This window comes from Chlorella variabilis (assembly GCF_000147415.1).
Source record: "Chlorella variabilis unplaced genomic scaffold CHLNCscaffold_43, whole genome shotgun sequence".
Lineage (NCBI taxonomy): Eukaryota > Viridiplantae > Chlorophyta > Trebouxiophyceae > Chlorellales > Chlorellaceae > Chlorella > Chlorella variabilis.
The window spans coordinates 1-18,853 of record NW_005435046.1 but is presented as its reverse complement, the minus strand read 5'-3'; the positions used below and the strand labels follow the sequence as shown (position 1 = coordinate 18,853).

General features: G+C 68.0%; 6 protein-coding genes across 6 annotated transcripts; 4 read left to right on the top strand and 2 right to left on the bottom strand.

Moving 5' to 3' along the window:
* Window positions 1-552: 552 nt before the first annotated feature.
* Window positions 553-3,871, top strand: CHLNCDRAFT_142575 (hypothetical protein; the record flags this gene model as incomplete). Its single annotated transcript, XM_005842767.1, has 12 exons — window positions 553-649; window positions 759-873; window positions 1,005-1,140; window positions 1,280-1,409; window positions 1,532-1,632; window positions 1,944-2,001; window positions 2,164-2,337; window positions 2,496-2,625; window positions 2,761-2,893; window positions 3,000-3,142; window positions 3,233-3,373; window positions 3,502-3,871. The coding sequence occupies 12 exons, from the start codon at window positions 553-555 to the stop codon at window positions 3,869-3,871; spliced, it is 1,728 nt and encodes a 575-aa protein (XP_005842829.1).
* A 1,423-nt stretch (window positions 3,872-5,294) lies between these two features.
* On the bottom strand, window positions 5,295-6,866 carry CHLNCDRAFT_142573 (hypothetical protein; the record flags this gene model as incomplete). The annotated part of the gene is made up of 6 exons (XM_005842753.1): window positions 5,295-5,373; window positions 5,555-5,673; window positions 5,819-5,944; window positions 6,074-6,362; window positions 6,551-6,627; window positions 6,810-6,866. The coding sequence occupies 6 exons, from the start codon at window positions 6,864-6,866 to the stop codon at window positions 5,295-5,297; spliced, it is 747 nt and encodes a 248-aa protein (XP_005842815.1).
* Window positions 6,867-7,025: 159 nt separating this feature from the next.
* Window positions 7,026-9,976, top strand: CHLNCDRAFT_142572 (hypothetical protein; the record flags this gene model as incomplete). The annotated part of the gene is made up of 7 exons (XM_005842766.1): window positions 7,026-7,226; window positions 7,479-7,583; window positions 7,718-7,904; window positions 8,101-8,324; window positions 8,514-9,283; window positions 9,446-9,586; window positions 9,811-9,976. 7 exons carry the CDS (start codon window positions 7,026-7,028, stop codon window positions 9,974-9,976), a joined length of 1,794 nt encoding a protein of 597 aa, XP_005842828.1.
* Window positions 9,977-10,549: 573 nt separating this feature from the next.
* CHLNCDRAFT_142571 (hypothetical protein) lies at window positions 10,550-14,632 on the top strand (the record flags this gene model as incomplete). The annotated part of the gene is made up of 16 exons (XM_005842765.1): window positions 10,550-10,612; window positions 10,814-10,920; window positions 11,145-11,272; window positions 11,386-11,560; window positions 11,680-11,710; window positions 11,850-12,090; window positions 12,260-12,484; window positions 12,602-12,681; window positions 12,834-12,975; window positions 13,182-13,358; window positions 13,498-13,590; window positions 13,722-13,795; window positions 13,925-14,010; window positions 14,173-14,258; window positions 14,388-14,447; window positions 14,577-14,632. 16 exons carry the CDS (start codon window positions 10,550-10,552, stop codon window positions 14,630-14,632), a joined length of 1,824 nt encoding a protein of 607 aa, XP_005842827.1.
* A 658-nt stretch (window positions 14,633-15,290) lies between these two features.
* Window positions 15,291-16,089, bottom strand: CHLNCDRAFT_142570 (hypothetical protein; the record flags this gene model as incomplete). Its single annotated transcript, XM_005842752.1, has 3 exons — window positions 15,291-15,319; window positions 15,491-15,527; window positions 15,724-16,089. 3 exons carry the CDS (start codon window positions 16,087-16,089, stop codon window positions 15,291-15,293), a joined length of 432 nt encoding a protein of 143 aa, XP_005842814.1.
* Window positions 16,090-16,385: 296 nt separating this feature from the next.
* On the top strand, window positions 16,386-18,693 carry CHLNCDRAFT_33387 (hypothetical protein; the record flags this gene model as incomplete). Its single annotated transcript, XM_005842764.1, has 7 exons — window positions 16,386-16,586; window positions 16,783-16,882; window positions 17,092-17,230; window positions 17,354-17,474; window positions 17,718-17,843; window positions 18,026-18,209; window positions 18,488-18,693. Coding segments are annotated over exons 1-7 (1,065 nt in total), but the record flags the coding sequence as incomplete, so codon positions are not given.
* Window positions 18,694-18,853: the final 160 nt, after the last annotated feature.

Sequence of the window (18,853 nt, the reverse complement as noted above, 5' to 3'; positions counted from 1 at the left end):
CTTTTCTCAATTCGTGCTGCTCGCTCCGCTCTCCACGTGCATGTAAATCCGTGCCTATACCAAACAAAGGCGGGGGGAGCCCAGAAGGCACTCCGCGCTGGCGCTGACGTGGCCGCCTCAGGAGCCTCAACCTCTGCTCTTTCCTTCTAGTCAAGACGCATGCACCATGACGCCTCCAAGGCTCTTTCTCCTGGCCGCGCTGCTCGGCTGCGCCTGCTCGGGTAGCACCTCGCGCGTTCTCACTGCCGAGGCTCCCCTGGCGGAGGTTGGCACACCCAACACCACCACCTGGGGCTACGAGCAGGCCAGCTGCCCTGCTGAGCTCGGAGCAGTCGAGTGTGAGCGGGGCGGGCGGCGGCCGCGGCTGCGGCGGCAGCAGCGTGAAGCTGGGCGGGTTGGCAGCCGCAGGCACCTTCTCACGCGCAAGTGTCGCTCCATGAACGTGCAGATGGTCCTGGGCCTACCTGGGGCAGCGCTGCTGGAGGGGGTGGGCCCAGCCCAGGCCTCCAGGTCGCCTCCCTGGCGACGCCCTCTGCTAATGGCGCCGCCGGCATGGTCGCTACGGGTCCCATGCCGGCAGCGCCGGGGATGGCGGCCAGGACCGCGGCGGCCCCTATGGCAGCCGCCGAGAGCCTGGGATTCGCCACAGGTCGGGGCGCGCCTGCTCTCTGCGCTCCACACCACCCCTGGCCAGCCGGTGCACGCCCTGGCCAGCCGGTGCCGAGCCGCATGCCGCTGCCGCTGCCGCTGTGCTGCAGGTGGTGCCCAGGACGTTGAGAACTTCAGGGAGAACGTCAAGCAGGGGTACCTCCCGCTGCCCACAGACGTCACCTTCGAGGGCATCGCAAAGGACTACTACTTCGACACCCGCAGGTGCACACACGCACATGCGCCATCAGCACCCCGCCATGCAGGCGGCTGCTGTGTCCACCTGTCTCGACCTGTCTCTGTCCTGAAGCGCCACCATTAGCCGGTCCCCATCCTGCCGCTCCCTGGGCTTGCAGCTCCAACACCTCTGAGCCCTGCACCGACCTGTTCTGCCCCATCTACTCCCTGGCAGCCGCCCCAGACCCGCTGCTGGGTGCTGGCGGGGACAACGCCACCCAGCTCTACATGGCTGTCGGCCTCGACTCAGGCAAGGTGCCGGGCTGGTGCTGGTGGGTCAGCGCTGCCTCCCTGCTGCTGCTGCTGCTGCTGCTTCCCCGCCACGCAACACCCGCTCGTCGGTGTGCTTGCTCGCCTTCTGGCCGCCCGCCATGCCGTGGGCGCAGGCATGCAGGCCTCCGACTTCCGCCGCCCGCGCCTCAACCTGCTCGTGCTGCTGGATGTGAGCGGGTCCATGGGGGAGAGCTTCAGCAGCTACTACTACGATCAACTCGGGCAGCAGGTGGCACAGCCCAGCGGGAGTGGTGAGCTCTGGCTGGCAAGAGGGCGGGCAGGCACACATAAGGAATGCCGAAGCGGTGTCTCCTGCCTGCCTGGCGGCCATCCCAGTAAGCTGGCAGCCCATGCCACCATTCTCTTGGTGCAGAGGAGCAGAGGAGCAAGATGGATGTGGCCAAGGAGGTTCTGGCGGGGGTGGTGGGCAAGCTGGGGCCCGACGACTCGTTTGGCGTGGTGCTGTTCAGGCAAGTTTGACGGAGCGAGGCACGCTCGGTTTGAGCAGCCATGTCCCTGCCACGTGTGCCCGCTGGCCTCCCTTTGCCCACCGAGCCATCCACCACCCCGCCCAGCGTGCTTGTGGCTGCTGTCGCTGATCGAGGTGTGCTGTGCTGTGCAGCGACGGGGCGTGCGTGCCAAGGGCGCTCGCCCCTCTGCGCGACACCGACGTCGCCGCCCTGAAGCGCCAGGCAAGCTGGCTGCCGCTGCCAGCCCTGCGACGCCGCTGAACGCTCAAATTTGCACTGTCCTTGCTCACACAATCTCAATTCTGCGTGCTACAGATGGGCAGAGACATTGCCGACACCAGCGGCACCAACATGCAGGCCGGCCTGGACGCAGGTGCATGAGCGCTTGCGCCACCACACACGCCGCCCTGCATACCAGCCTCCGAGCGGCTGCCCTGCCTGCCCTCCTTGGGCCAGCCACTCAGGAGCGTGCCTCTGCTCCCTCAGGCTCTCCCTCTGCCCTGCCTGCCTGCCTGCCTGCCTGCTGCCTGTGCAGCCACCGGTGAGATGAGGGCGTGCCGCACCTGCATGGAGGCAGACAGGGCTGCCACCGAGAACCGCATCGTGCTCATCACCGACGCCCAGCCCAACCAGGGCGACATCAGCGACGAGGGCCTGCTGGCCCGCCTCAAGGCCAATGCCGCAGACGGCATCCACACGACCATCATCGGTAGGGGATGGAGGGGGCCGTGTGCAGCGAGGGAACCTGGGGCAGCACGGGGAAGCGAAGATGCTCGATGGCACGCAGCACTGATCACACCAGCTCAAGCAGGCAGCTGCATGGCCACTCTCCAGGCATGGCCACCCCTCTTTGCCGAGGTGCTGCAGGCGTGGGCCTGGACTTCAACACAGAGCTGGTGGAGGGCATCAGCAAGGTGCGCGGAGCCAACTACTTCAGCGTGCATTCGCCCGGCGAGTTCAGGCGCCGCCTCACCGACGAATTCGACTACGCCGTCAGGTGCGGGGGCAGGCAAGCAGGCGTCAGCAGCCAGTGCCGGGCTGCCTTGCCCTCCAGGGGCAGGTGATGACCCTGCCCTCCATTACTGCCTGTTGCTGACCCTGTCTCCCCTTCCTCCCCTCCCCCTATCTGCAGCCCGCTGGTCTTCGACCTGTCCCTGGCTGTGGACCCGGGCAGCCTGGGAGAGCAGGGGTGGAAGGTGCTGCACGTCTACGGCTCGCCCAACCCAAACGACACCGCCCTGAACGCCGCTGGCACCGTCACGCAGGTGGGACCGGCCTGGCTGCAGCAGCACAGCAGTACCATGCCTGGCCTCCTTCCTACGGGACCATCACTGACAGGCCACCCCCTGCCCTTCCACAACCCCAAAGCAGGTCAACACGCTGTTCCCCTCCCCCAAGACTGAGGAGGGCATCAAGGGCGGCGTGGTGCTGCTGCGCATGCGCCCACCGACCGCCGGCGACGCCCCCCTCAAGCTCACCGTCACCTACACCGACCGCTCGGGCCGCCAGTTCAGGTGGGGATTGGTGTGCAAACGATGGATGCTGATGTTCTCACGGACTGAAGTCTGACGCCATCTGCCTGCTCGCTCTGCCTGTGCCCGCAGCTCCCAGCGCACCGTGGCAGTGCCGGAGCAGGCCCTCCCTGCTTCAGGCGCTGTCAGCAGCGATGGCAGCAGCTTCTTCGGCTCCAGTGGTGTGCGCAAGGCGGTGCTGCTGGCTCGCTACACAGACATCCTGCACGACTGGTGGGCTGGCAGGGCAGCCACCGTGAGGTCGTTGCATGCGCCTGTCCAGCGTGCGCATTTGTATGCAATGTGGCAGAAAGGAGGAGCGCCCCCCGAGCAGAGGACCGACCCCCACCCAAACCCTGCAGGCTGCTGGATCAGTGGGCAGCAGTGGATACCAGCCGCCGCCCCATCGCCATCCCCGCCACCGACTGCGCCAGCCTGCCCGCTGACTACTGCCCCGTCCCTGTCGAGCTGTACGGCCAGCGCAGCATCGCTGGTGGCTGCGCCCTCGATCGCTGGCTGCTGCCGGATGGCTGCCTGCTGCCGCCGCCCTACCCCGTGCTGCTGCCCCTGCTGGGGCGCTGGGAGCGGCAGAGCGAGGAGCTGGCGGTTGGGCCTGAGGCGCGCCGCGCTTTCCAGGAGTTTCTGCCTTACTTTGAGGGAGAGATGGCGGCGGTTGGGGACCCCAGCCTGAGGCAGGAGGTGGAGTTGATGAACAGGATCCTGGCGGCATGAACCCTGCCGGTTCCCACTTTACCTTGCATCTGTGCCTGCTTCATGTGGCTGCATGCTTCATGTGATTTGCCCTCAGACGATGTGTGAATAACTATGCCGCCATGCGATGCCCTATGTATGCGTGCAAGTGATGCACCTGCGCTGCGTAGCTTTGGTTGCGGGCGACAGCGGGCGGAGACGGCGGAACTCCCCCTCTCACCGTGTCTCACACACTGTCCTGGCGTCAACAGCCTGTTTCGTTGGTATGCTCCAGTTGGAAGAGACATCAGGCGTGCTTCTGGCCTAGCTGCATGAAGGCCCGTCAGGCGGCGGCAGGCGCAGCGCACGCTTTGTCAGCATAGAGCAAAGCCCAAACGCCTGATCGCTCTCCTGCGCCCCCACGCTGCCAACAAGACCCTACACGCTGGCTGCTATCCGAGGCTTCAGGAAGCTCTGTGCGTGAGTGCCTGGAAACCTGCTCTGCTCCAGAAAGGCAGCCCACTGTTGCCTGGGCCACCTGCGTCGCGCCAGACTATGTCCAAGGCTTGGGCAGCCGTCCAAGGCTGCAATACATCAGAGCGAGCCTAGCTGAGAGTGCTGCTTGCCTCCATCTCAGGAAAAACCTTCTGTCCCTTACTTCAACGCCCAAGCCCCACCGCAACCTAGCAACGATGCCTAGTGAGTCTGTGGGCTTGAAGCAGCTGCGGGCCGGCGGCGGCCGGCGGCTGTCGCCTTAGCCGCGGTCCGTTGAGCAGAGCGGCACCTGGTGATCTTGCTTCTGCCTTGGATGTTCCCCGGCCGCAGCCAAGAAGGGCGGCGGCGTGGACAAGCGCAGCGGCGACCCCGAGGAGGCAAGCTCCCCACTCTGTGCCCTTCGCCCGCCTCCCTGCTCGGCGTTGCTGGACAGCCCCCCTACCCTCCGTCTCGCCCTGGCCGCCCCGCCCGACCCGCCTCCCCTCCGCTTCCTGCCGCAGGGCGGGCTGACCACTGGCGAGAAGAGCGCCATCACTCGTGCCATGCGGGACAACAGCCGCGAGGTCAAGTTCCTGCAGGACCACCCCGAGAAGCAGGCGGCAGCCGACCGGTACCGAGAGGCGCGCGGCAGCTGCCCACCCCGGCACCCTGCCTGCCGCCCAGCGCCGCCTGCCGTGGTTCACAAAACACCCTTGGGGAATGCCGCCTCTCTCCCCTGCTCCGCGCACCATGCAGCTGAGTACGCAAGCTGGTGTTGTGAGTGACGTCACACTGGGCCTGCGCTGCAGGAGGTGCTGGCCAGGGAGGATCAGCCCGCCTCCCCCAAGAGCCCCAAGAGCCCCAAGGGCAAGAAGAAGTGAGGGGCGCGGTGAAGCAAGGCAGGAAAAGGAGGCTCCGTGAAACACAGCCCGCACATCATCTTCTGCCTCCAGACCAGGCGGCCGTGCTGCCGCCGCTTGTACACCAGGTTTCACCATTGGATCCAGGGCTTGTTGCTGCTGGGCTCTTTCTTCTTGCCCCCAAACAACTTTGCCAACAAGCCGTCGCGCCTGCACAGTTGACACCACGCACCGATTCAGCCCACCCGCATCCTGCCTGACAATTGACCCACGCGACGGCCTCCATGTAACAGCCTGCACCACACCCCGAGCACGCAGCACACGCGGCAGGCAAGCGCCATCGTGCCATGGGCGCCACGCCTTGCGCGCCGGCCAGCGCAGCGCATCTCACTTGGCCAGCATCTGCTCCAGCTCGGGCCCCCGCAGGCTGGCCAGGTCGGGGTCGCCGCGGATGGCGGCAAGGTCGTCAAAGTTGTTATCCAGAAGCGCCTCCAGCACAGTCAGCGCCGACTGCGCACAGCACAGCAGCCAGGCATGGCAGCCAGGCGAGGCGGAGGTTTGCAGGAGCGCCAAGCGGCAGCGTGATGCGGCGGCGTTATGCGGCGGCGCCGGCAGCCCGCCGCTCAGCCGCAAACAACGAGGGTCCCCTCCCCACCTGCTTCTGTCCCAGGGCCGCCCAGCAGCAGGCCATGTTGTACAGCGCCGCATTCTCCTCGCCCTCGCTGGGGCAGCTGTACTCGCGCACGCTGCCGCTCAAGCGCATCAAGCCGCTGCCCGGCAGCTGCACGGCGCAGCACAGGGGGGGCAGCCCACGCGGCATGAACGGGATGACGGGCCGGTGTAGCCCTGCCGGACAGCAAGACTAGCAGCTGCCCTGAGGCGCCCTTTGCCTCTCCCGTTTGCAGCCCACCTCGAGCGATAGCTGGAACAGGTCGATGGCGGCAGCGTACTCCTTCTGCTGGAACTTCTTCAGGCCCAGATCAATCGCTTCGCGGGCGCGCTGCGGCGTGCCGGCATCCCCCCGCAGCTTGTCGGCACGCTTGGACGCGGGCCCCCGCTGCCCCTTCTCCTGCTGCGCCTCCGCGGCCGCCTCTGCCTCCGCGGCCGCCTCTGCCTCCGCCTGCTTGCCGCTAGTGCTTGTCGCTGCTGCGGGATCATCTGCAAATGCCGCAAAGGCGTCCTCCTTCAGCTCCACCGGTCTGCAAGCCCAAGGCGCAGCGAGCAGGGTCAGCGGGCGGTGTGTGGCGGCGGCGGTGCCGCCGCCGCCAGCGCATGGGCGCCGCCAGGCGCAGCAGTGCCGCCGGCAGCCTGCTCCCCGTTCACTGTGCGTGGCAAGCATGTGGAGAGGGAAGGAACAGGGCTGCAAGCTGTGCGTGGGAGGCCTCACTTGCGGTCCCTCTCCAGGAGGGATGACACGCCTGGGCCGTCGCCATCGCTGAATTTTGGGTCCAGGCTGTATGGATCCTGGGTGGAGGACCTCGCCAGAAAGCGAGCGCCTCGCCTCGACCGTGCGTTGGGCTGGGGGACCGCCGGCAGCAGGCGGGCGCTGTATAAGACTTGCTGCATGTTGTGGGTCAGAAACAGCACCAATTTGTCAACAATTGGCGTTCTGCAAATCAAGATAGTGCTGCCGCCAAAGCGCGCACGTCGGGCGGGCTGCCGGCGCCGTCCCCAAGCTCCCCAGAGAGAAGCTGGAACCTCATCTCCTCCTCAGCAAGCCCATTTAGGTGCACATTAGTGTCTTGGCTGCATAGGAACACTATGACGGCAGCTTGCAATCCAAACACGGTAAGCCGCCTCCGGTAGCCGTCGGTCATCCATCCTGCCTCAGGCTCACCAAAGCATGAGAACCTCCAGTCTGGATGGCAACCATCCTGACTCAGGCACCTGATGATGTCTGCCGGCTGTTTGGGAGGCCACCAGGGCGGGATGCGGCAGCGGGCTTGACGGGCTTCGCCAGCGTGCTGGGTCATGCTGTGCTGAGCCCGCTTGTATCGCTGGCAGCCGCGGCACGATTGCACCTATGCCAGTTCAACCCGCTGGGACGGCAGGAGCGGCGCAAGGTGCCGCGCATGCCGCTCGTGAATGTTGCGCAGAGCAGCACAGCCAGGCAGCGGCACCTACAATTTGAGGGGGCCGCCATGCTGAGATGCAGGGCGTGCCAGTCGGCACTGTACTCGCTTCGGCGCTCGCTGGCGGCAGCGCCGCCGCAGCCTCCGCACCCAGCGGCAGGCAGGCGCCTGCTCCAGTATGCAACACTAGCTGCCACCAGCAGAGGCAGCAGAGGGGACACTGTGGGAGCAGCCGTACCACAGGGCCAGCAGCAGCGGCAGGACAGGCAGCAGCATGCGGTGCCGGCCTCCGAGAACGGCCCGGTGCCGGCGGCTCCCCTGTGCAGCACCACCACCGCACTGGGCCAGGTGGGCCTCCCAACCGCCTGCTGTGTGCAGGAATGCAGCTGCCTGCCTGCATCACCTGATCATCGCCAGCAGGCTTGGTGCGGGCGGGCCTGCTGCCACCACCGCTGCCCTGCGGCCCGCCCTGCGCCCCGCAGGTCATGGCGGCCCAGGCCAACTTTGTGCGAGTCAAGGTGGATGGCCTGGAGGGCGGCCTGGCCGGCGAGGCGCCCCCCCGCCCCCGCCTGCTGTGCGTGGTGCGGGCGCTGCTCAAGAAGATGCGGCGGGAGGTGCTGGTGGGGGACCGAGTGAGGGTGGTGGGCATCGACTGGGCAGACGGGCGAGGTGGGCGGCCGGGGCGAGTGGCCGGGCCTGTGGGCCTTTGCGGCTGGACCATGCATGGTGTGTGCGGCGCTGGCATTGCTTACACTTGCATGCCCAGCATTGCATCCCCCGCCGTGCAACGCTGCGGCCCCCGCTCCCCTCCTGATTCCCTCCTGTGTTCTCCTGGGGGGGTGCTGTGCGGCGCCGTGCGGTGCAGGCATGGTTGAGGAGGTGCTGCCCCGCACCAGCCAGCTGTCGGAGCCAGCCGTGGCCAACGTGGACCACGTGCTGCTGGTCTTCTCGGCGGCCCTCCCCGCCTTCCAGCCCTCCCCGGCCACCCGCTACCTGCTCAGCGCGGAGGCCGCCTGGCTGCCCGTCACCGTGGCGGTCAACAAGGCCGACCTGCTGCCGGCAGAGGAGGTGCAGGCGGTGGTGGACCAGGTGTGTGTGGGATCTGCGTGGGTGATAGTGGTGCGGGAGACAGGGCGGTGGGTGGGCAGGCCGGGAGTAGAAGGCGCGCCGTGCAAGGCATGCTCGCAGTGTTTGAGTAACACACCTGCTGTTGACTCGAGACTAGGTGCCAGCTGCCGTCGTCTCAACCTTTCTTCGCCCACCCGCCCCGCCCCGCAGGTGGCCAGCTGGGGCTACCGCGGCGTGGCGGTCAGCGTGGTGAGCGGGCAGGGGCTGCAGGAGCTGATGCAGGTGCTGCGCGGGCGGGTGACGGTGGTGGCGGGGCCCTCGGGGGCGGGCAAGTCGTCCATCATCAACGCCCTGCGCCTGCGCTCCGCGGGGCTGGACAGCTCGCTGGATGCAATGGCGGCGGAGCCGTCGGGGGCAGCCGCCGGCAGCGGCGGCGAGGAGGAGGAGGAGGAGGAGGAAGAGGAAGGGGAGCAGGAGGGAGAGGATAGCGGCGAGGAGGAGCAGCGGCAGCAGGGGAGCCAGGCAGCGCCTGGCGCCTCGGGACAAGCCGAGCCGGGGCGGCGGCAGGACGTGGCGCAGCCGCCCGCTGGGAGCACCGAGCAGCCGCAGCCGCAGCGGCAGCCGCAGCAGCAGCGGCGGCGGCATGTGGGCGTCAGCAGCGTGGCGCAGCCGCCCGCCGGCGTGGAGCTGCAGGCGGTGGGCCAGGTGTCTCAGCGCATCGGCCGCGGCAAGCACACCACCCGCAACGTCACGCTGCTGGAGCTGGAGGGCGGTGGCGGCGTGGATGGCATGAATGGCGGCAGCAGCAGCAGCAGTACTGGCAGCAGCGGCGGCAGCGGCAGCGGCGGCAGCGGTGTCAGCGGCGGCGGCGGCCTCGTGGTCGACACCCCCGGCTTCAACCAGCCAGACCTGGCCGACATGCCCGCCACCGACCTCTGGCAGCACTTCCCCGAGATCAGGCGGCTGCTGGAGGAGGACAGGTGGGTGGGCGGGCGGCGGATCCTCAGTCGGGCCTGGAACGTGCCAGCCTGAGGCCACATGTGCAGCAGCAGCCCTGAAGTGGCAGGCGCCGGCTGGGCGACTCCGAGCCCCTCCCGCTGGCACCGCCACCTCGCGCCAGCCCTGCTGGTGCGCGCCTGCAGGTGCGCCTTCCGTGGCTGCCAGCACCTGCAGGAGCCGGGGTGCGTGGTGCGTGAGGCGGGGTGGGAGCGGTACCCTCTGTACCGCGAAATCCACGCTGAGCTCAAGGTGCTGGAGGAGCAGTCGGCGCAGCGGCAGGCCAGGTGGGCTGCGTGCGGGCGGCTGGGTGCGTGCGGCGGGATGCACCTGCCTGCTTGGGCGTCAACGGGATGGCAGCGTGGGCGGCACGTTGCTGCTGGCGAGGGGCCGCTCTGCTGGCTCTGCCGTGCTGCTGCTGCTGCTGCTGCTCCCATGCCGCTTCACCCGCATGCTTGGCTTCTTCTGCCTGCCTGCCTGCCTGCCTGCCTGCCTGCCTGCCTCCCCGCAGCAAGAAGCGGCGCGAGGGCAGCGTGCGAATGAAGAGCAGGGCGGGAGGGCAGCAGGGGGCGGAGGCGCGGCTGGAGACCAAGAGCCACCGCCGCGTGTCGCGCCGCTCAGTCCGCCAGCGGCTGTCTGAGCTGGCCAAGGATGTGGAGGACGATGCCAATGTGTGAGCATGCTGTAACGAGCGGTGGCACTGTTTTCTGCACGGCCGGCCTGGTGGATCGGCAGGCAGGCTGCGGGCCGCTCCAGCGGGGATCGCGGCTGCTGCAAGTCCTGGACATCCAGCCTGTGTATCCACATCAGACGGGACCCATCAGACATGTGTCTTGAGGCAGACGCGCCAGCTGGGCGCCATGGACGCCAGCAGCTGGGCGGCAGCTGCGTCACAGGGTGACCAGTGGCGGCGCCAGCAATGCGTGGCAGGAGGATTTGTCGGCGCCAGGCCTGGACAGCGCTGCTGGGTCGCAATTCGTCCCTCGCGATCACGATGCGGGTGAAATGTTGACCCAAATGGGCAGGGGGGGGCCAGTAGCGGGTTACGCAAGGGTAAGGACGGGATGAATGGCCTGGCTATTTAGCTCCGGGCTCGCTCCGCAGAACTCATTTGAGCATCGTTTCTTTCAATTCACACACCCCACCCCCACCCCAACCCTTCTCCGCCGCTTAAAGGTCCCCAACGCACAACTTGCAGGGCGCACCATCCCCCTACACCCACTCCTCTGCTGCTCACACACACCACAGTCATGAGTGAGGCCAGCGACAAAGACCTGGAGAGCGGCGTGCCGGGCGCCACCGCTTCACTCCAAGTGACGCTAAACAGGAAGCTCTCACGGGCATTCCTCTCGGCGGGGATGCCAGTCTCATTCAAGGTACATTTGCCGCCGTCTGCGCCCAGCCGGGCGGCCGTAGCTGACGGTTGCACCGTGCATGGCGCTCCCGCCTGCCCACCGCCGACCACCACTTCAACCCACTTGCTAACCCCTTGGGTCATCCCCTCCCACCTGCAGGATGTCACCTACACCGTGGTCAACAGCCAAAACAAGAAGGAGACCATTAGCCTGCTGCAGAATGTCGGCGGCTACCTCCTGCCCGGGGAGATGGCGGCGCTCATGGGGTGAGAGGGGCGAGGGTGTGGGTGTGGGTGCTGGGGTGAGTGGGGCAAGGGTGTAGGGGCCGTGCCGGGCTGCTTGTCAGTCTGCCGTGCACGTCACACACTTCATGGCCTGTGTTAATGAACATGGCAGGCACTTCACAGGCGCATGCACTGTGCTGTGTGAACCTCTGGCTCGCCTCCTCAACCTCTCACCCTTGCCTCTCCCACCCACCCACCAACCGCAGGCCCTCTGGCTCTGGTAAAACCACCCTGCTCGACCTGCTGGCCGGGCGGAAGACGGTGGGCAAGCTGGACGGCAGCATCGCCTTTGCCGGCAACAAGCCCACGCCGCAGTTCCTCCGCCGCTTCACAGGTGGGCATCGGTGATATGGGCTCCGCCGCCTCTGCACCGCTCGGCCGCCACACGCGTGCACCCTCAGCCCTCCTCCACACGTGTTCTCTCCCTGCTCCCTCCTCTTTCCTCAGGCTACGTGGAGCAGTTTGACACGCTGCTGGAGTCGCTGACCGTCCAGGAGATGCTCATGTATACCGCGGAGCTGAAGCGCCCCGTGGATGAGCCGCGGGAAGAGAAGCAGGCGGCGGTGGAGGAGCTGATCGACGTGCTGGGCCTGGCCGCCTGCCGCGACGTCAAGATCGGCAAGTGAGTGACCGAACGGCGCGGCGCGGCGAGGGAGCAGCGAGAGAGGGCGCGCCGGCTGCCTTGCTGCCCTGCCGTGGCCGCGGGCTCTGCACTCACCGCCTGCCCCTCTGTGTTTGCAGCTCAATGAACAAGGGCATCTCTGGCGGCCAGGTGAGCCAGGATTGCCCCTGATCCCCTCTGTCCTGCTGCTGGCACCTGGTCTGTTGCATCAAGCACTGCGCCGGGTCACCCCCGCCTCACCCCCGCCCTGCACCTTGCGCGCCCCTCCCCCACCACCCCCCTGCCCCAGGCCAAGCGCGTCAACATCGGCATCGCCCTGGTCACCAGCCCCCGCGTGCTGTTCCTGGATGAGCCCACCAGCGGCCTGGACAGCTACACCGCCAACGAGGTGATGACGGTGGTCAAGTCGCTGGCCTCCCACGGTATCACCGTGTGCGCCACCATCCACTCCCCCACCCCCTACACCTTTGGCCTCTTCGACCGCCTCCTCCTGCTGCTGCGCGGCCAGATGACCTACTTCGGCGCCAACGGTGCGGCGGGCAGCAGGAAACAGGCACCGCAGCCGGCCCTGGCGCCTTGCGTTGCTGGCTGCGCGGTCGACGCCTGTGCCCATCGCTGCACGTGCCGGCCCACCCGTCCGGCTCACTGCCCCTCCCGCCCCTCCTGTGCCGACCCCGCCCCCCTCCCTCCCTGCTGCAGGCACGGCCGCTGTGGAGTACTTCCAGGCCCTGGCGCACACCGAGTGCTCGTGCCTGGAGGGCTTGAAGGAGGGCGAGAATGCGGCGGAGTGGATTGTGGACTTCACCACGCAGGCAGACCGCCAGGGGCGCGCCGCCGACCTGGCCGTCGCTTACGCCAAGAGCCAGCTCAAGGCGGACGCGGACGGCGAGGTGGAGCGGCAGCTGGCCATGGCCTCCGACCTGGGTGAGCGGCGCAGGCGGGTGGGGCGCCTGTACCGCACAGCGCGCTTGCGTGTGCCTGGTCCACCTGGCTCCCCTGCCGACGGGTACCCTGCCTCCCCTCGCCTGCCCCGCCCCGCAGACCCTGCCACCAAGAAGGACTTGGCTGTGAGGCGCGCCACCACGGTGCCCACCTGGAAGGCCCTCAAGACCCTGTTCATGGTGGGCTGCCGCCCCGCCCCGCCCCGCCCTGCTGGCTATCCGTCAGCCTGCTGCACTGCCGGCGCCATGCCAGCTCGCCAATCAGCTTCCCGCTATTCTCTCCGACTGGCTCCTTGGTGCTGCCTGCCTGCCCCGCCCCGCTCTTGCTGCAGTACCGTACCGTCAAGAACTACCGCAGCCCCGACTTCCTCGGCCCCCGCGTGGCTGACAAGCTCATCTTCTCTCTCATCATCATGACCCTGTTCTGGGGCATCGGCGACAACCTGGCCTCCACCAACCTCCCCAACGTCTCAGGTGGGGGACATACGCCAGGCCCGGGGGCCTGCAAGCAGCCCGCTGCGCGGCTCATGCCTGCCGCTGCCCCCGCCCCCGCCCCCGCCGGCGCACGCCCAGCCTCTGCTGCAGGCCTCCAGCTTGCGAGCGCCGCACCTCGGCTCCGCCTCCCTGCTCGTCTGGGCCCTGACGTGCTCGTCCCCTGCCTGCCCCTGCCTTGCCCGCAGCCATGCTCTTTATGTGGGTTGTGCTCCCTGCATTTGGCGCCGCCAGCTACGTGCCCAGCATCGTGCTGGAGCGGCCGCTGTTTGTGCGGGAGCAGTCGGATGGGCTGTACCGCGTGTCCACCTACCTGGCCTTTAAGATGATCGAGGAGTTCTCCCTGGCCTTCATCAACTCAATAGGTGAGCCGGTGCGCCGCTGCCAACGTGCATGGGCATGCCTGAGCAGCCGCGCCTGGCCAGCGCCGCGCTCAAGGGGTGCCCCAACGCTGCCGCCAGGCTAACCGCTGCGTACCCCGCTGCCGCACCTCCTTCCCTCCAGTCTTTGCCAACATCGTGTTCTGGGCCCTCCAGCTGCAAGGCAGCTTTGTGCTCTTCTGGCTCGTCTACCTGGCAACGCTGGCCACCGGCATAGGTGAGCAGCCTCAGCGGGCTGAGCATGGACACGGGTTGGCTGCTGCATCTGCCACCTCGCATCAGCTGGCCCCGCGAGGCCCGGCTCTCACCTGACCCCGTCCGTGCCCCCTCCCCTCCCTGCCCCCGCAGTGCTGGCCTACACCATCGCCGCCCTCTCGCCCAACATGGATGTGGCCAATGCAGCGCTACCCACCTATGTGACGGTGAGTGGGCCCTTGGCATGCGCCTCCCGTCTCCTCAGGGCAAGCCGCGCCAGAGCAGGCGCCACGGCAGGGCGGTGTCCGAGGTGGGCGGCTTGAACATGCCTGCCGCACCCCTCCACTGCGATGCAGGCGCTGCTGTTCTTTGCCGGCTGCCTGATCCGCTGGGAGGATATCCCAAACTATTGGAAGTGGTTTGGGTACATCGACGTCCTCAGGTGTGCGCAGGCCTGCGCATGGGGCAGGCAGCGGCAGCTGCGGGGGTGGTGCGGCCTGGCACAGGCCACACGCACCCAACCGCTCGGCGGGCCGCAGCACCCTCCAAACCAAACCAAACCAAACCAAACACCGACCAGCCCTTCCCTGGCTGCCGCGTGCAGGTACGCGTACGGAGCGCTCATGCGCAACCAGTTTGCTGGCGAGCGCAACGTGGTGTTTGTCAACAACACAACCGTGCTCGACTACTGTGAGTGGCGCAGCTGCTGGGCTGGGAGCATGTGCTGCAGCCTGCGGCCTTGAACGAGGACTCTGTCTCCGCCACTTGGTGCGAACCGACCCTTTTCCTGCGCACGCTGCTGCCATTGCCTGCCTGCAGACTCGCTGGCCGGCATCAACATGTGGGGCTGGGTGGGCATCGAGGCCTGCTTCACCGTGGGTGAGTGGCCACGCTGGCTGGCTGCGCTGCTGGCGCAGGCCGCAGGGGGCTTCTGGTCAGCGCCGTGCTCGCGTCATGCACAGCAGCGTCATGCTGACAGCCCCGGCTGCTGCCCCTCCTGCCCTGCAGTCTTCTGCTTCTTCGCCTACCTGGCGCTGCGCTTTGTGCGCCACGTGAAGCGGTAAAGGCCAAGCGTGGATGGCAGGCACGACAACACCCTACTCGCCCCCACTGGGCCCCTATGTTGAAACACCCCCGATGATTCTGATCACTGATGCTGCTGAACCCAGCCTATGCTTCCGGCGGCATGCACACCATTGCTGCGTGTCATGCCTGCAAGCAAGCTCTTTTGCTGGCCACCTTGTGTGTTCGCTGCGTCGAATGTTGAACTCCTGTTCCCTCTCGGTATATTTTCCCTTGGTACCTCTGCTCCACATTTTGTTTCTACCAGCATTTACGCTGATTGTAGTTCTCTTCGAACCCCCCTTTTCTGGTGCACATTGGGCCAGCAAAATCCTGCCACGCCGCCGCTTGGCCAACTCATGAGTGAGCCATGGCTGTAGACAGCCCTCAGTATCGTGGCAGTCGTCTCAGTCCCCCATGGCTGCGCACACCAGTTGTGCGTCTACCCCACGCCCCTGTAAAGTCCAACAGCTGGCTGTCCCTCAGCGATTCCACTGGATGTTTGCATTGCAAATAAACTGAGATTCAAGAAGCAAGCAGATCAAGCACACATTCAGAAACGGTTGGTTCGGAAAATTGCAGGCGGGGGGTCGGTTGTCTGTCAGACGCCCCGCTCCAGTACCAGTGGCCGGCCCTTCCTTCAAGCGGTTGAGTCCACACCTAATCATCATCCACAAACTCGCGGCGATCTGCAGCAATGTCAGAAAGGTCAGGGGCAGGCGCAACCAAGCAGGGGGTTAGCTCCCGATTGCCGGCACGAAGGCCTGAGGCGCTGCCCCCCTCTGCATCTGCGTGCCAGCGCTGCCTGAGCAGGGCAAGGCCACGCGCAGCCAGCCACAACCGCACGAGGCGGCGCTCACCTGTCCAGCGGGCGGGCCGGATGGCGTTAATCTCCTCCTGCGGCATGGCGCACACAGCATGCAAGCGTGGGGTGATGCGGCAAACACACATCCTCACAATGGCTGTCGCGGGCACCAAAGGTGTGTGCACTGCGCGTTTCAGTCGTGCACAACGGAGCCGGCCGCCATGTGCCCTTTCGGCCGGCAGGCGGCGACGCTGCCGCATGCGCCCCCCCCCCCCCCGGGAGCCGCACCTGCGACATGTACTCTCCTGTCTCCTCCTTGGTGGCGCGGTTGAGGGCGCGCAGCTCCTCTAGCCGCGCCTCGTCGCGCTCGTCGCGGCTGGCATAAAACATGGGGGCGCCGATGCCCAGCGCCAAGCCCAGCACAGCGCCCAGTGCCCCGATCTGGGTGTCTGTGTCAGACCAGTCAATGTCCAGGTCTGCCAGCTGCATCAGCTCCACCGCCCGTGCGGGCGGCAGCGGCCGCCTGGCCTGCTGCTGCGGCGGCGGCGGCGGCGGCCGCTGCTGCAGGCGGCGGAGCGGCGCCGCCGCCGCGGAGCGGAATGCCCCGCTGCTGCTGGCGGCGCAGGCGGCGCTGCGGGAGGACAGGCCGGCCATTATAGCCTGAGGAGCCATGGTTGGTTGGGGGAGGGAGCGCAGAGGTAGTTTGTGGTGAACCGAAAGGTGGCGCGCCAGGGGAACTGCCAGGGAGGGGCGGCCCGGCTGCCGTGCCTGTGGCCGAATTCAATCGCTGCCTGGTGCCCGAATTCGGAAATGCCAGGCGATGTGGCAAATCTGGGCCATGTGAACGAGGCTGGTGCAGGGCGCTGCTGGGTGCTGTGTGGTGCATGGGCTCAGCAAGATTGCGCTCCACCCAGCCTCCCCCTCTGCATTTCCATCTTTTCCGGTTGGGTCTGCACAGCTAGATGACGGCCGCTCTCCTCTCCAGCAGCAGCAGCACGCTATGCGCCGCCAGGCGCTCCGCTGCGTCGGCTGGACCGGCCCGGGCGCTGCCTCTGAGGCGGCGGGCCGGCGTGGTGCGGGTGGCCAACATCGCGGCGCCCGCTGAGGAGATGCTGGGCCAGCAGGGCGCTGGGCAGACCACCAAGTATGAGGTGGGGCCGGTGCCCTCTCCCAGCCGCACTACCACCACAGCCGCCCCGCGTTGGGCCTGGGGGTGCCCACGGCCAATCTGAGGGGGCAGTGAGGGCCAAACATGCGGCGCCGGCTGGTGCATCCGGGTTGCTGCCGCCGGGCGGTGCCTTGCGCCGCCGCCGCCGCCGCCAACCTGCGGACCCCATGCTGCCGCAGGGCGGCAAGAAGCTGGGCAACGCCCCTCCCTTCACCCTCCAAGACATGCGTGATGCCATCCCGCCAGAGTGCTTTGTGAAGGACACGGTCCGCTCGGCCGGTGCGTCCCGCAGCCGGGGTTGGCGGGAAGGGCAGGCGGCGGCGCATGTGCGGCCAACCGACCTCCCGCCGCTCCTCTCCCCTCTCGCCTCAGCCTGCGGCAGCTGGTCCGCGCCGCCTCAGCCCCCCGCGCTCCCTCCTGCCAAGCCCCGGAGCCCGCCCACGGACTTTCTTCCCGCCGCGCAACCCCCTCCCGCTCCTCTCCCGCAGGCTTCCTGGCGCTGGACGTGGGCGTGGTGGCGGCGCTGGCCATCGGCGCCTACTTTTTGGACAACCCCCTGGTCTGGCCGCTCTACTGGTTCGCGCAGGGCACCATGTTCTGGGCACTCTTCGTGGTGGGACACGACTGGTGAGCGTGGGGCGGGCCGCGGCGCACGTTCGCCCGCGCGCGTCCGCCGCCACGCGTGCACACCCCTCGCCGTTGCCCGCTCACCGCCTGCCGCCCCTCCTCGCGCCTCCCCGCCCCCCGCAGCGGCCACCAGAGCTTCAGCAACAACAAGGCGCTGAACGACCTGGTGGGCAACATTGTGCACTCCTCCATCATGGTGCCCTACCACGGCTGGCGCATCTCGCACCGCACCCACCACGCCAACGTGCGCCGCCTGCCCGCGGCCGCCCAGCCCGCCGCCCAGCCAGCCATTCAACTCCACCTCAGCCCAGCCAGCCGCCCAGCCAGCCAGCCAGCCCGACTACTGGGGATTCCTATAAAGGCAGCCCTGCGTGTGGGCATGGCGCGCGCTGCGCATCGCCAGCGCCCCGTTCCCCGCGGCTCGCCGCTGACCGCGCCGCGCCCTCCCCTCCCGCCCTGCCCCCGCCCCGCCTGCCCCCTCCTGCAGCACGGCCACGTGGAGAACGACGAGAGCTGGTACCCCACCACCAAGTCAAACTACGAGAAGATGGACAAGTGGGGCAAGCTGGGCCGCCTGCTCTTCCCCTTCCCCCTCTTCGCATACCCCTTCTACGTGAGCGCCGCCGCCAGCCAGCAGCGCCAGCCAGGGGCGCCAGCCAGGGGAGTGCGGACCTCCCAGCTTCCCCGCACGGCGAGCGGGGAGGGCAGCCCCAGCCAGGCCGCCCCGGGCAGCGGGTTCGCCCGGCCGCGCCGCCGACGGCGCCCTCGCCCTCCGCCCTCCTGCCCCCCCTGCAGCTGCTCAACCGCAGCCCCGGCAAGGACGGCTCCCACTACGACCCCAAGTGTGATCTGTTCACCGAGAGCGAGGGCCCGCTGGTGGAGACGTCCAACAAGTTCCAGTGCGCGTGGGTGGGCTTCCTGGCGGGCTGCACCCTGGCCCTGGGCCCCCTGGCCATGCTCAACCTCTACGTGCTGCCCTGTGAGCACGCACGCCCGCCGCGCCGCGGCCCCGGGCTGCCGCTGCCGCCGCCGCCCGCGCTGGAAGCAGGCTGCGCGTGCGGCAACGCTCTGGCGGCTGCCTGTGCCGGGCCCGCGTACCGCGCCGTGCCACGCGGCTCCCCCTGTGCTGCGGTGGTCGCTGCCGGTCGCCTGCGGGTGGCCTGCCCGCCTACCTGCCTGCCCGCCACCGTACCCCCGGTGGCCTCCCCCTCCCCTTCCTCCACCCCCCCCACGCCCTCCCCGCCACCCTCCCCTCAGACTGGGTGTTTGTGATGTGGCTGGACGTGGTGACGTACCTGCACCACCACGGCCCCAGCGACCCCGAGGAGGAGGTGCCGTGGTACCGCGGCGAGGAGTGGTCGTACTTCCGCGGCGGCCTGTCCACCATTGACCGCGACTATGGCATCTTCAACAAGATCCACCACGACATCGGCACGCACGTGGTGCACCACCTCTTCCCGCAGGCACGCGCAGCAGGGGCTGCGGGCGGGCTGCGCGGAGGCGGCGAGCGGCGCGGAGGCCGGCCGGGCCGCGCTGGCTGCCGCGCCGGGCTGCGTGGGGCCTTGCTCATGCCCCGCTTTGTCACATGCCGCGGCCGGCCTGGCCCTCCGCCCTCCCTCCTCC